General features: G+C 41.9%; 1 protein-coding gene across 2 annotated transcripts in view; it reads left to right on the top strand.

Moving 5' to 3' along the window:
* Trip4 (thyroid hormone receptor interactor 4) overlaps positions 1-15442 on the top strand; it is a 55974-nt gene that overhangs the window by 15042 nt on the left and 25490 nt on the right. For both annotated transcript variants that reach the window (XM_029481783.2, XM_021172377.3), the window contains exons 6-9: positions 2862-2991; positions 4708-4923; positions 10869-10995; positions 11695-11882. In XM_029481783.2, coding sequence (XP_029337643.1) covers positions 2862-2991; positions 4708-4923; positions 10869-10995; positions 11695-11882 — 661 coding nt within the window. The remainder of the gene's footprint in view (positions 1-2861; positions 2992-4707; positions 4924-10868; positions 10996-11694; positions 11883-15442) is intronic.

Raw genomic sequence — 15442 nt, 5'->3', positions numbered from 1 at the left:
TATATTTGGGTCCTTTCAGCAAAATCTTGCTAGTGTATGCAATGGTGTCAGCGTTTAGAAGCTGATTATGGGATGGATCCCTGGATACGGCAGTCTCTAAATGGTCCATCCTTTCATCACAGCTACGAACTTTGTCTCTGTAACTCCTTCCCTGGGTGTTTTGTTCCCGCCCTGTTTTTTTTTTTAATGGTTTATTTATTTTATGTATTTTGGTGTTTTGTTCGCATGTATGTCTGTATGAGGTTGAATCCCCTGAAACTGGAATTATAGACAGCTATGGGCAGTTGGGATTTGAACCTGAGTTCTCTGAAGAACAACCAGTGCTCTTAACCATTGAGCCATCTTTCCAGCCCCTCCCAAAATGATGAAACTATATATTTATTATTTTTGGCTTTTTTGAGACAGAGTTTCTCTGTATAACTCTGGCTTTCTCAGAGCTCACTCTTTAGGCCAGGCTGGTTTTGAACTCACAGAGGTCCACATGCCTCTGCCTCCCAAGTTCTGGGACTAAAAGTATGTGCCACCATGCCATGCTCTCAGCTCTAATTTCTTAGTTTTAATCCTTATAAAGATAATGCTGACATCAAGGGAAGCCAGATGAATATATATAAGAAGTGTTCTTTTCCTTTTTTACTCTAAAAATGTTAAGTCTTTTATATTTGAAAGCATCTCACAAAAAATAGCTAAGGACCTTTTTTTAGGGCTGGTAAATACCTGAAGTACTTTATTAAGAGTCTGAGGCAGAAGAATTGTTTGAGTCTGGGAGTTTGGAGCTATTCTGGATAACACAGCAGGATTCTTATCTACTCACAAATAAAATTGGGTTGGAGATGATGGCCCAATATGTGAAGGCACCTTGGAGAGATGGCTCAGCATATGAAGGCACCCTGGAGAGATGATGGCTTAGTATGTGAAGGTACCCTGGAGTTGATGGCTCAGCATGTTAAGGTACCCTGGAGAGATGATGGCTCAGCATGTAAAGGCACCCTGGAGAGATGATGGCTTAGCATGTGAAGGCACCTTGGAGAGATGGCCCAGCATGTGAAGGCACCCTGAAGATGATGGCTCAGCATGTGAAGGCACCCTGGAGAGATGATGGCTCAGCATGTAAAGGCACCCTGGAGAGATGATAGCTCAGCATGTAAAGGCACCCTGGAGAGATGATGGCTTAGTATGTGAAGGCACCTTGGAGAGATGGCTCAGCATGTGAAGGCACTCTGAAGAGATGATGGCTCAGCATGTAAAGGCACCCTGGAGAGATGATGGCTTAGTATGTGAAGGCACCTTGGAGAGATGGCTCAGCATGTGAAGGCACTCTGGAGAGATGATGGCTCAACTTGTAAAGGCACCCTGAAGAGATGATGGCTCAGCATGTAAAGGCACCCTGGAGAGATGATGGCTCAGCATGTAAAGGCACCCTGGAGAGATGATGGCTTAGTATGTGAAGGCACCTTGGAGAGATAGCTCAGCATGTGAAAGCACTCTGGAGAGATGATGGCTCAGCATGTAAAGGCACCCTGGAGAGATGATGGCTCAACTTGTAAAGGCACCCTGGAGAGATGATGGCTCAGCATGTGAAGGTACCCTCTGCTGAGAAAACTGGACTCCCATGAGTCCTCTGCTATCATGTGTGCTTCATGACATTCGTATGCACACACACACCATGTCACACTAAACAAGTAAAATATAAAAAGAGAAAAAATTAAGCCAGGCATAGTGGTGCTGTTAAGCAAATAATAATAACAGCACTCTAGAATCTATGGAAGGAGCAAGGCATATTTGAAACCAACCTGCAATACATAGTGAACTAAAAACAGGCCGTCTTGAGCTGTGTAATGAGACTGTCTTAATCAAAGTTTAAGACTGGGCTGGTGAGATGGCTCAGTGGGTAAGAGCACCCGACTGCTCTTCCAAAGGTCCGGAGATCAAATCCCAGCAACCACATGGTGGCTCACAACCATCCGTAACAAGATCTGACTCCCTCTTCTGGTGTGTCTGAAGACAGCTACAGTGTACTTACATATAATCAATAAATAAAAATTAAAAAAACAAAAAAAAACAAAAAAAAAAAACAAAGTTTAAGACTGGCAAGATGGTTCAAAAGGTAAAGGTGCTTCCTGCTGAGGTCCTGGGCCTCCAAGCTGTCTTTGACTTCCACATACCTGCTATGGCATGTGTACATGGACACATTCTCATACACACTAAATTCTTTTAAAACTTCAGAAAAATTAAGACCATTTTTAAAAGACCTTTTTTTATCTTTCTGAGCACCCCTTTTCCCTCTTTAGAATAAGATCTCATATAGCCCACACTACTTTTTTTTTTTTTTTAATAATTTTTTTCCCCCCAAGACAGGGTTTCTCTGTGTAGCCCTGGCTGTTCTGGAACTCACTTTGTAGACCAGGATGGCCTCAATCTCAGAAATCCGCCTGCCTCTGCCTCCCAAGTGCTGGGATTAAAGGTGTATGCCACCACTGCCTGGCTTGTTTGTTTTTTGAGACAGGGTTTCTCTGTGTAGCTCTGGCTGTTCTGGAACTCCTTCTGTAGACCAGGTTGGTCTCTAACTCAGAGATCCACTTGCCTCTGCCTTCAGACTGCTGGGAATAATGGTGTGTGCCACCTTTACTCTGGTAGATTCCTTTAAATAAAGAAACTCCCCATCTCCTTTTTTGTTTTATGGGTTGTTTTGTTTTGTTTTGTTACCATTGATGTCAAACACCACTTGCTGCTGGTTGAGCCTGACCATAAACATTTTCATTTAAATGAATGCTTCAGCTCATCAGGCTAGAACCAGACCTCACAACAATACAACAGCTCTGTCCTATGGGCTGATACCATTTGCTTTCCTTACTGAATTTCAGGGGCAGAGACTTCTGGAAAGGTGGATGTCTCTACCAAGGACCTACTTCCTCATCAAGAATCCCGAATGAAGTCTGGTTTGGAGAAGGCTATCAAGCATAAGGAAAAGCTGTTAGAGTTCGACAGAACGAGGTATGGTGAGGTTAGACTAACATGCTAAGACAAAGCTCTTGGAGAGCTAGAACTGAACCAACTCTCTGGCACCCCAAATGTTTTAATTTGGGGAGCCAGGGAATTGGTTTAGAGATTAAGAGCATGCACTGCTCTTTCAGCAGCCCAGGTTTGACCACACGAGTGTAGCAGTTCTCAATCATCTGCTGCTGCAGTTCCAGAGGAATGCCCGCATACCTCTACAGGCATGAGCACACAGATGTACTCACGCATAAATAACAGGAGGGCATGAGAGTGGGAGAGCTGGTCCCATCCCTCACCTGAGCAAAGCAGGAGAGCTGGCCCTGGTGGCTCAGGCACAGGAAAGCTGGCAGGCTGACCACCCAGCCCACCCCAATGTCTATCCCATGTGAACTTCTGGAGCATGTGAAGGAGATGGTACTGCAGAACCAACACTGTAGGCTCTTCATGACACAGGGCAACAACAGGAGATTCAGAAGGAGCCCAGACCAATGACTCACTGCTGTGAACATTTGCAGGTAAAGCTGTTTGAGCAAGGGGTGTTCTGTGTGATACACCACGGCACACCACAGCTTCCATGGGGAGATGTTTCTGGTTTTTTTTTGTTTGTTTGTTTTTTTGTTTTTCGAGACAGTGTTTCTCTGTATAACCCTGGCTGTCCTGGAACTCACTCTGTAGACCAGGCTGGCCTCAAACTCAGAAATCCGCCTGCCTCTGCTTCCAGAGTGCTGGGATTAAAGGCGTGCGCCACCACGCCCGGCCTCTGGTTTTTTTAAATTCTGTTTTTTGTTTGTTTTGTTTTATTTTGGGGGAAGTTGCAAGGGCAGAAAGCAGATATGAAGGAAGAGATGGGAAGATGAGTAGGATTGGGGTGCAGGATGTGAAATTCACAATCAATAAAATGTTTTTTAAAATGCCACTTGAGCACACCGATGGTGGTGTGGTGTACTTCTTTAATCCCAGAACTTGGGAGTCATAGGCAGGCAGAGCTCTTGAGTTTGAGGCTAGCTTGGTCTACAAAGTGAATTTCAAGACAGCCCAGGCTGTTACACAGAGAAAACCTTTCTTGAAAAACAAAAAGCCACAGGACTGAGCCTGCAAAGCAAGCACCAGCAGACAGATTTATCTGTCAATGATGAACCAGGGGCCAGCGACTGTAAAGGAGGAGGGCATTGAGTGGGATAACAGCTGGGCTATGCCAGGCGTGGTAGGCACGCCCTTAATCCCAGCACTCGAGGTAGAGGCAGGCGGATTTCTGAGTTTGAGGCCAGCCTGGTCTACAAAGTGAGTTCCAGGACAGCCAGGGCTACACAGAGAAACCCTGTCTCAAAAAACAAACAAACAAACAAACAAAACCCAAAACAAACCAACTGGGCTATGACAAAAACAAGCGACATCCCAGTCATGATGTGCAAGTTGTGATCCACACCTAGAGGGCTGGAGGATTCGAGGAAGGTAGATGAAAGGGAGGACAGTGGACTGCAGTGTCTTCTGCCGCCTGAGGCTGAGATTAGTGCTAGCAACACAACAACCTTCAGTGGATGGAACACACACACTTTCAAGTAAGGAACAGCCTAGCCTGATTTTACAACATTCTCAGCCTTTCATAGTTGAGATGCAAACCTCTATAATAGCAAAAGTTAAGTGGTAATTAGTCCATATTTATCAGCACGTGACCTAGTTGCTTTGTGTTCTTTTTCCATCTTTCCTGCTCAGTATCCGAAGGACCCAAGTTATTGACGATGAATCAGATTACTTTGCCAGTGATTCTAACCAGTGGCTGTCCAAAGTTGAGCGAGAAATGCTGCAGAAACGAGAGGAGGAGCTGAGAGAACTCCGACATGCCTCCAGACTTTCTAAGAAAGTGACCATTGACTTCGCGGGGCGGAAGATCCTAGAAGATGAAAATCCACTAGCAGAGTATCACAGCAGGTGAGCGGGAGGCCTCTGGTGGGCTCGGAGAATAGGAGCAGTCTGACCAGACAGGCTTTCCCTCTAAGGATCTACTATTTTGTGTATTAAAAAAACAATGATGTAAAGCTCTTACACAAACCTTAGGACTGGGACTGCATATCCTCACTGGCTGTGTGATGCCATTGTGCAGTACCACATGTTTGTCATCCCATTGTTCCTAGGCAACATAGGAGACAGAGATAGAAATCCCAAACTCTCAGGCCAGTTAGCCTGATGTGTGCAATGCAAACAGCAAACAAAACACGTTTCAACCAGGGTAGAAGATGGAGGATCAGCGTCTGAGGTTGTACCGCACTCCATACACATACTTCAGACACGTATCTGTCCTCACACATACACGCATACATGTATCCATCTCATATGAACACATCATGCACACAGAGATAGGGAGGGAGGAAGGAAGAAAGGAAGAAAGAGAGGAAGAAATAGAGGAAGAAAGAAAGATGGTGACAATGAATTAGCTCACTAGGTAAAGGTGTCTGCTTGCTAAGCCTGACAACAACCTGAGTTTGATTCCTAGGACCAGAGTGGGGGAGAGACAGAGAGAGAGAGAGAGAGAGAGAGAGAGAGAGAGAGAGAGAGAGAACACCAATGAATTAGCTTAGCAGGGTAGAGAGTAGGAACTAGCTCCACAAGTTGTCTTCTGACCCCCACATACATGCTGTGGCTCATGTATGCACACATATTCTCACACACAAAACTTAAAAAAAATAATGTTAGTGACAAAAGGCTAAAAATATATCTCCATGGTAGAACATTTGTCTGACATACATAGGCCATATGTTCAACCTAGGTACCACATACATACACACAAGAAATTTTATAATAATTAAATTCTTTATCATAGCATATGCTTGTAATCATGGGGCAGGATATATAGTATGAGGGTAGCTTGGACTACATAATGAGTTTCAGGTCAATTTGGGCTATATAGCAAGACCTTGTTTCGCAAAAAACCAGTAAAAACAAAAATAATAATTCCTAGCATTCCAAAAGTAGATTAATAAAAATATTTAAGGCTGAGATTGCAGCGAAGAAGTATAACATATGCCTAATATCCTTGAGCCCCAGGGTTTGATCCCCAGCACCTCAAAAAAAAAATAGAAGCAAAATATAAAGTAATAATTGTTATTTTAGAACATAAAGTATATAAGAGCAGCTGAGGATTTTGAAAATGCAGCGTGAGACCAGGCACAGTGGTACACGCATAATCCTGGTACTTTGAAAAGATGAGACAAGATCAAGAGTTCAAGGTAAAGTAGTGAGTTTGAGGCTAGCCTGGGCTACTCATTACTCTCTTTGATAAAACAACAACATCCCCCAGAAGGGTGCAATTTAGGCAAGAGAACAAATCTGCAAGGCATGAGGAAATGATGCTGAGTTGGTAGTGCTTGATCTGCAAAGAAAAGGATCTCCGTTTGCTCCCTAGAACCTGCATTCAAAACAAACAAACAAACAACTGGACATGGCAGCTCTCCTGTAACCAGAGCTGTGCAGGCGGGCGAGACCCCTCCACCCCACCCAGCCAGCCTAGTCAGATAGGCAGCTTCCAGGTTCAGTGCCAGATCCTATCTAAAAAATAAGGTGGGAAGAATTTGAGGACAAGGCTCTCCATTGACCCCCACCCCAGCCTTTACATGGGCATGTTCATTTATGAGTATGCACACACATATACACAGAATATATCAGTGAAATGCATGATCCAGAAAGAAACTAATCTGTGTAGTTGGGCTTGAGTATATGTAGATATGTGTGTGAAATTGATAATGGCTAAAGTTAACCATTGGCTGGGAATGACAGTGGTGGTCGCGTATCTAATATGTATAAGACCATCATTCCATCCTTGGCTTTACATATCACACACAGAAATAAAAATAACAAACCAAAAGTGAAGCTAACATTTTTAAGCTGTAATGAAAGGATGTATTATACAATGTTGAGATGATTAACACCACTTTGGAAAAACTGTGGGTTAGATCGCTCCCAAACTACACTATAATAGTAAGCTAGACTAAATCAGTGGATTTGGTGGGACATGGTAGTACACGCCTTCAATCTCAGCACTCAGAAGGCCTAGTAGGAGGATCTCTCCAGGCCCGCCCGCAAGGACTACATAGCCAAGCCTTGTCAAAAGAGGAAGGAAGGAAAGAAGGAAGGAAGGAAGGAAGGAAGGAAGGAAGGAAGGAAGGAAGGAAGGAAGGAAAGGGGAAAGGAAGGAAGGAAGGAAGGAAGGAAGGAAGGAAGGAAGGAAAGAGAAAGAAAGAAAGAAAGAAAGAAAGAAAGAAAGAAAGAAAGAAAGAAAGGGAAAGGAAAAAGAAAAGAAAAGAAAAGCCGGCCTGGTGGTGATGGCACATGCCTTTAATCCCAGCATGTAGATCCAGGTCTTGTGAATTTCAGGACATCCTGGTCTCCAGAGCAAGTTCCAGGTCAACCAGGGCTACACAGAGAAACTCTGTCTTGAAAATCCAAACCAAAACAACCAAAAAACCAAAAAACAAAACAAAACCATGGCTGGAGAGATGACTTAGTGGTTAAGAGCACAGGATATTCATTTGCCAGCACCCACATGGTGGCTCAGAAACATATGTAACTCCAGCCCTAGAGGATTCTACACCCTCCTTTTTGGGTACTGCACATACATAGCATACAGTCATACAGGCAGGCAAAACATCCATATACATAAAACTAAATATTAAAACAAAAAAGGGAAAATTCACATATACACATAAAAACTGGTGTGTATGTATGTTGACTTATCAAATTTCATTGAATTTTTAAAAATTGAGAGAGCTAGGGAGATGAACTGGTAGAGCTGGTGAGGTGGCTTAGCTAGCTGCTTGTCATGCAAGTCTCATTACCTGAGTTCCATCTCCAAAACCCAGAACAATAGTGAAAGGTGGAACTGAGTCCCAAAAGTTATCCTCTGACCTCTCCATGTCTGCCATGATACACACATGCCCACACTCTCACATATAACAAAACACACACACATAACAAAATAGGGTCTGGAGAGATGCTTCAGCTGTTAAAAGCCCTGGTGGTTCTTCCAGAGGGCCTGGACTCAACCTCAGCACCCATATCAACTCCAAAGGAGCTGACGCCTCATACAGACATATATGGAGGCAAAACACCAAGTCACATGAAATAAAAATAAATCCTTTTTAAAATTAAAAAAATAAAAAAATTAAAAAGAAAAAATTAAAAATATTCAGTCTTGATGAAATGCAACGATTTGCTCCTTTTTTCTTTTATGAGTTTTGGAGTTAATACATTGGAAAAATGAATTTCTTCACTTTGGAATATGGTATTAAGATAGTTTATAATTTTTTTAAATTTTTATTTATTTATTTATTATATGTAAGTACACTGTCGCTGTCTTCAGACACTCCAGAAGAGGGAGTCGGATTTTGTTACGGATGGTTGTGAGCCACCATGTAGTTGCTGGGATTTGAACTCCGGACCTTCAGAAGAGCAGTCGCGTGCTCTTACCACTGAGCCATCTCACCAGCCCCCAGTTTATAATTTTTGATTTTAAACTTTATTTAAATAATGTCATTCTCCAACTCTTTTTATTTTTAATTTTTTTTTATTTTTTGGTGTTTTCAAGACAGGGTTTCTCTGTGTAGCCCTGGCTGTCCTGGAACTCACTCTGTAGACCAGGCTGGCCTCAAACTCAGAAATCTGCCTGCCTCTGCCTCCCGAGTGCTGGGATTAAAGCCATGCGCCACCACTACCGGCCCTCCAACTCTTTTTTTAAGAAATCTTTCTGGGCCTGGAGAGATAGCTCAGAGGTTAAGAGCACTGACTGTTCTTCCAGAGGTCCTGAGTTCAATTCCCAGCAACCACTTGGAGGCTCACAAGCATATGGTATGGGATCTGATGCCCTCTTCTGGAGTTTTCTGAAGAGACAGCTACAGTGTATTCATATACATAAAATAAAAAAGTAATTCCAAAAAAAAAGGAAAGAAAGATATCTCCATCCTCAAAAGTTTTATACTTTTAAAAAAGATTTATTATTTTTTAAATTTTACATGCATGTACATGTACCACATGCACACTTGGTGTCTATAGAGGCCAGAAGGACATTTGATCCCCTATAGCTGGAGTTAACATTTGTCACCTCCTTTAGGTATGGGAACTAGGTCAGGTCATGTGTAAAGGCAGAGTGCGCTCTTCCCCTTTGTACCATCTGTCAGGCCCTGCTGGTGTCTGAGACCAGGTTTCACAGGGTAACCCACCTTGCTGGGACCTTACTATGTAGCCTTGGCTGGCTTTAAACTTTCGTTGATCCTCCTGCCTTGACTTTCTCAATGTTAAGATTACAGGTTTGGGGCTGGTGAGATGGCTCAGTGGGTAAGAGCACCCGACTGCTCTTCCGAAGGTCCAGAGTTCTATTCCCAGCAACCACATGGTGGCTCACAACCATCCGTAACGAGATCTGGCGCCCTCTTCTGGAGTGTCTGAAGACAGCTACAGTGTACTTACATGTAATAAATAAATAAATCTTTAAAAAAAAAAAAAAAGATTACAGGTTTGTAAGGCCATGCCCAGGGCCTGGAGAGATGGCTCAGTGGTTAAGAGCACTGACTGCTCTTCCAAAGGTCCTGAGTTCAATTCCCAGCAACCACATGATGGCTCACAACCATCTGTAATGAGATGAGGCACACCCTCTTCTGGTATTTCTGAAGACAGCTACAGTGTGCTCATATACATAAAATAAGTAAACCTTAAAAAAAAAGAAATTAAAAAGACCATGCCCAATTTTGGTTTTGTTATGTTCATTTTGTTGGGGTTGGGGAGTTTTGTTAGTTTTTGTTTTTTTGGTTTTTGTTTGCTTGCTTGTTTTTTGTTTTTTGATTTTTTTTTTTTTTGACATGGTCTCATATAGTCTAGGCCACATCTCTAGACCACTTACTAATAATCTTTCCCTTTTGAAACTTGTTGAGCCAGACTGTCATAATCTACATCACCCTCAGCACCATGGTCTTCCATGCTCCTACCAGAATGGTCTAGAAAGCCCCACTGAAAATATTCAACTACTTTCTAGTCCAAAGTCCTACTGTCTTCCATATTCCTTCAATAAACAGCACCATCAGGCCTGTCACAGCAATACCCAAATCCTGATACCAACTTTTTTTTCTCTCTCTTTCTCTCTCCTTCCTCCTTTCCTTTCTTTCTTCCTTCCTTTTCTTTTCTTTTTTCCCTTCTTTCCTTCCTTCCTTCCTTCCTTCCTTCCTTCCTTCCTTCCTTCCTTCAAGATTTATTTATTTTATATGAATACACTATAGCTGTCTTCAGACACACCAAAAGAGGGCATCAGATCCCATTACAGATGGTTGTGAGCCACCATGTGGTTGCTGGGATTTGAACTCTGGACCTTTGGAAGAGCAGTCAGTGCTCTTAACCGCTGAGCCCCCAGTACCAACTTCTGTCTTAGTTACTATTCAATTTCTGTGAAGAAACACTATGACCACAGCAACTCTTATAAAAGAAAGAATTTAATCTGGTGCTTGCTCACAGTTTCAGAAGCAAGGATAGAGTTCAGATTAGCATGGATGAGTGGAAAGGAGACTCTTCAGTAAGCAGAATAACTATGATTCCTTTAGTAGATGAGTTGCTGTGAATCTTCTTCTCTGGGTCAGTCTATTGCTAGTCATCTTTTCTAATCTTGGCATGTTACTGTTCTTGTTAAAGAGATGGATAGGTAGTGTGTCCTACCTGTTTTCATTAGTGTTCTTGGTACAAAGAAAAAGAAGGTGGGGTTGGGAGCAGAAAACGTTGTCCATGTCTACAAATAAAACTTTCAATTCCAATTTTTATCACTACTATTTCGTGTGCTAAGTTTGGACACTCTGAGCGTAGAAGATTACCAATTATTGCCTCCTTTTGGTTTGTTCCCACAGACTAGATGAGACAATACAAGCCATTACTAGTGGGACTTTGAACCAGTCACTGGTCACGTTGGATAGATCTTGTGAAGAGCCTTTGGGAGTTCTGGTAAACCCTAACATGTACCAGGCCCCTCCTCAGGTTAGTAAATATTTCCTCTAATTGATGAGACATTTTTGACCCCAAATAGTTCTCCTTACAGATGTGTCTGTTTCATAGGCCTTAGATACCAATTTCCTCTCAACATGTCAGTCAAGCATTTGGGAGGCAGAGGCAGAGGCAGAGGAGGATCTCTGAGTTTGAGGCTATGGTGTTCTACAGAGTTAGTTCCAGGACCATCAGGGCCACACAGAGAAATTGTCTTGAAAAAAAAAGCAAATATACAACTAAACAATGCCTGAGCATTGGCACAAACCTGTAATCCCATCACTTGGGAGGTGGCAGCAAAAGAATCAGGAATTAAAGGTCATTCTCTGCCACATACCAAGTTCAAGGCAAGCCTGGGTTATATGAAACCTTTTCTCAAAAAAAAAAAAAAAAGCTGGGCGATTGTGGCGCACGCCTTTAATCCCAGCACTTGGGAGACAGAGGCAGGTGGATTTCTGAGTTCTAGGCCACCCTGGTCTACAGAGTGAGTTCCAGGACAGCCAGGGCTACACAGAGAAACCCTGTCTTGAAAAAAAAAAAAAAAAAAAAGAAAGAAAGAAAAGAAGAGAAAAAAGAAAAGAAAAAGAAAAGGTTGCTTATGTGATTTCTTTTTACTGGCATTAATCGCTATGGTTTATTTTCCCTAGGTTCCCAAAGCTCTATTTCTGTTTTGTTGTGTTCTTTCCTATGCAGTGGGTTGACAACACTGGCTCAGCCCCACAGCAGAAGACTTCACTCTCGGCAGGACCAAGACTAGAGCTCAGTTTACATCAGCACCAGCTGCGAATCCAGGACCAAGAATTCCAGGAAGGCTTTGATGGCGGCTGGTGCCTGTCTATGCATCAGCCCTGGGCTTCTCTGCTTGTCAGGGGGATTAAAAGGTAAGAATTGAGAGTCAAAGTCTTAGAGTCATATACAATTGATTTAGAATTTTGGATTGTTGCTCATTTGTACCAGTCCACTGGTAACATGGTATTGTTCAGTGTATATAATTTAAACAAGGCCAAGGTGCAAACCTGTAATCAAAGCCCTTGGCAGGTAGAGGCAGAAGGATTGTGAGTTGTAGTCCAGCTTGGTGTACATTAGCAAAATTTATCTCAACAAAGTAAAGAGAGCTGTAAAGTTGGCTCAGGTGGCAAAAGTACTTTCTATATACGCTTGATGGGCGGAGCTCACTAAGGAGAGAGCCAGCTCCTGAAGGTATCCTCTAACCGCACACACACACACACAGTAAGAAAAGACAGTTAAAACACACACGTGTATTTAAAAACTTACTTAGGGATAGAGAGATTGATCAGCAGTTAAGAACAGTTCTTGTCCTTGTAGAGCAACTAGGTTTGGTTCCCAGCACCCACATGATGGCTTACAGCTAACTTTAATTCCAGTTATAGGGGATTCTCCTGACTTCTGGCTTCTGCAGATGCCAGGCACATTCACACACATGCATAATGCAGGCAAAACACTCATGTACATACAGTAAAATAAATCTCTCTTTTTTTTTTAATTGGTGATGGGTTTTTTTGTTTGTTTGTTGGTTGGTTAGTTGGTTTTGTTTGGTTTTAGTTTTTTATTTCATTTTAGTTTTTAAGACTTGTTTTGTTGTTGTTTTAATTATTTTTTAAAAGTTTAACCAACAAAATTGTAAAAAATTTTTTGGCTTTAAAAAAAAATGGAAGTATGGTGACACATATGTGTACTCGTACTCTCAGCTGCTCAGGAGACGGTCAAAAGAATGATGAATTTGAGGAGGGCAGCTCAGTGAGATTCCTCCTCAGAATGAATCCTGAAATCAAGGCTTGAGGTATAGCTCAGTGGTAGGATGTTTGCAATGTCCAGAAGGCTCTGGATTGGCCCGTAGTACTGCAGAAGAGAAAGAGGGAAAAGACCTAATAAAACTAGAACACCAGTGGTTTTCATCTTTGGAAGAAAGTCTTTTGGAAAACCTCTTGGCTTTGTTTATTTTTAATATATTGTTCAGCAATCTTCATTTTTTGATCTTTTTTTTTTTTTGATCTTTTTTTTTTTTTTTGATCTTATTTTTAATGTGAAGATTTGTTGGTAAACCCAGAGCCTTACACACACTGGGAAAGTCTTCTACTATTGTCCTGCACCACAGGATCATCTGTTGATGTTGGTTTTTATTTGGTTTGGTTTGGTTTTTTCCAGTGCTAGATAACAAATTCAAGAGCTTGTCTGTGCTAGATAAGCACAGTACCACTAAGTACATTTCTATCCCAGCCAGTCTTTGAGGAACTTCCCAAAATCCTCCTTTGGCCTTGGAGAGTGGCATTAAAAGCATGTACCACCATACTCCAATCCAAGGTGTATTGTGTATTGTGTTTCTTCTTAATTCATTTTTTAAAATTTTTTAAAAGCTTTATTTATTTTATTTGAGTACACTGTATCTGTCTTTAGACACCCCAGAAGAGGGCATCAGATCCCATTACAAATGGTTGTGAGCCACCGTGTGGTTGCTGGGAATTGAACTCAAGAGTCAGTGTTCTTAAGTACCGAGCCATCTCTCTGGCCCCTTAATTCATATTTTAAATTTCCCTTTTCTTTACTTGTATTCATGGAAATATAAGATTATAAATGAAAAACAAGAGGTAGAAAAAGATCATACATACTCTCACTCCCTAGAAGCAGTTATTAGCTATTCGCTGCTTTAGTACTTTGCAATGCTTGTTTGTTTCTTTCTTTTTTTTTTTTTTTTTCGACATACAGTTTGTCTAGAACTCAATACTAAGTAGACCAGACTGGGCTCAAACTTGAATTCATAGAGATCTGCCTGCCTCTGCCTCCTGAGTGTTGGGATTAAAGGCATGTACCACCATGCCTGGCCTGGAATGTTTCTTTCTCTTGGTTCTCCTATGTGAATAATCACATATTGAGATCATGTTATATATTTTTGTTTGTGTTTTTCATTTCACTTAGTATTACATCAGATGCTCATTTTCCCCTTCCTTTTACCTCCTCGAATTTTATATGCCTGTGTGTGTATATATCCTAAAATATATATAAAATAGGATTTTAGTTTCTAATGGAGCAGCTGTGTAGCCCAGGCTATCACTTCACAGTTGACAAGTGCAAACAGTGAGGCAGGCAAAGGTAAGCTAGACTGCTCTGAATTACAGAGCTAGACTTCATGTCTTCAAAGTACTCATGTACTGGACTGTGTGGGTACCAGGCCTTTCTCTACTTGGTGGAAAGAAAATATATCAACATTTAGAAACAGTCATTTGCACCACACAGGTTTTGCTGTTAACTGTCATTTCCTTCCTTCATTTACTAAGGTGCATCAACTATCTTCCTCCACCCCTCCACCCCCACCCCTGCCCCAAAGGTCATGGTTTCATGTTTGGCTCTGTTGCTTCACGGGCCATGTGTGCAGTGCTGTACTTGTTAGTACCAAGCAATAGGACTCTGCTTCTTTTCTAGGGCATTTGAGCCCTCAGTGTGTGTTCTCATTCCCTTCACATTTTTTCTCTTCTTTTTCCAAAGTAGGAGATGAAACAGCATGCTCTCCCTGGCTTCAGGAGTCAGAATGCTTTTGTTTCTCTCCTCCTCTTAGGGCTCTGAGTTACTCATCCTTTCTCACTGAAAAGAGGAGGATAAGAAGCATCTGTCACATCATTAACCCTACAGGAGTCAGTGGGTCGTGCTTTCACACCTGGGGACCATTTTGTCAGCAAATCTTCAAGTTATTTGGCCAGAGGGAACCATACAATTTGTTCATTCCGCATACTGGTTACTCACAGTGTATCTGACATTCTTTTAATTCACCTATGTTGGAAAACTAAGAATTTGAAAACTTCACAGCCCTATTTCCTGTTATAAGAATGAGATGGTAGTAAAGGAACTTGTTACCAAGACTAACAAACTGAGTTTGATCCCCAGAGCCCATATGGAAGAGAACCAACTCCCCAGAATTATCCTCTGACTTCCATATGTATGCATACATATATGCACTTAGGTAAATAAATGTATGTCAAGAAGGGAGGGGCTATAGAGATAGATCAGTGGCTAAAATCCTTTCTGTACTTCCAAATGACCCAAAATAGGATCTCAGAACAAATGACAAATGGCTCAGAGCCCTCTGTTGACTCTGACACCTTCTTTTGGGCTCTGAGAACATATGTAGCATATACCTGCATATACATACAGACATACATTTAGGATCTAGGGTCTCATTAGATATCCCTGCCTGGCTTGGAACTCATTATGTAGACTAGCCTGGCCTCAAATTCACAGATAATCACTTGCTTCTGTCAAGTGCTGGGGTTAATGGTGTGTGCCACCACAGCAGGCCCCTGACAACATAACCAACTCCTGCCAGTTATCTTCTAGCTTCTCTAGAAATGCCATGCCTCATATGTGCCCTTCCTACAAATACATGCAACAACTTAATTATAAATGTAAATTATAGAAGTCCCAAGACAAG

Source organism: Mus caroli, unplaced genomic scaffold (assembly GCF_978045245.1).
Source record: "Mus caroli unplaced genomic scaffold, Mus_caroli_1 scaffold_11, whole genome shotgun sequence".
NCBI classification, from domain to species: domain Eukaryota; kingdom Metazoa; phylum Chordata; class Mammalia; order Rodentia; family Muridae; genus Mus; species Mus caroli.
The sequence above is the reverse complement of the archived record's forward strand: the minus strand, read 5'-3'. Positions and strand labels throughout refer to the sequence as shown.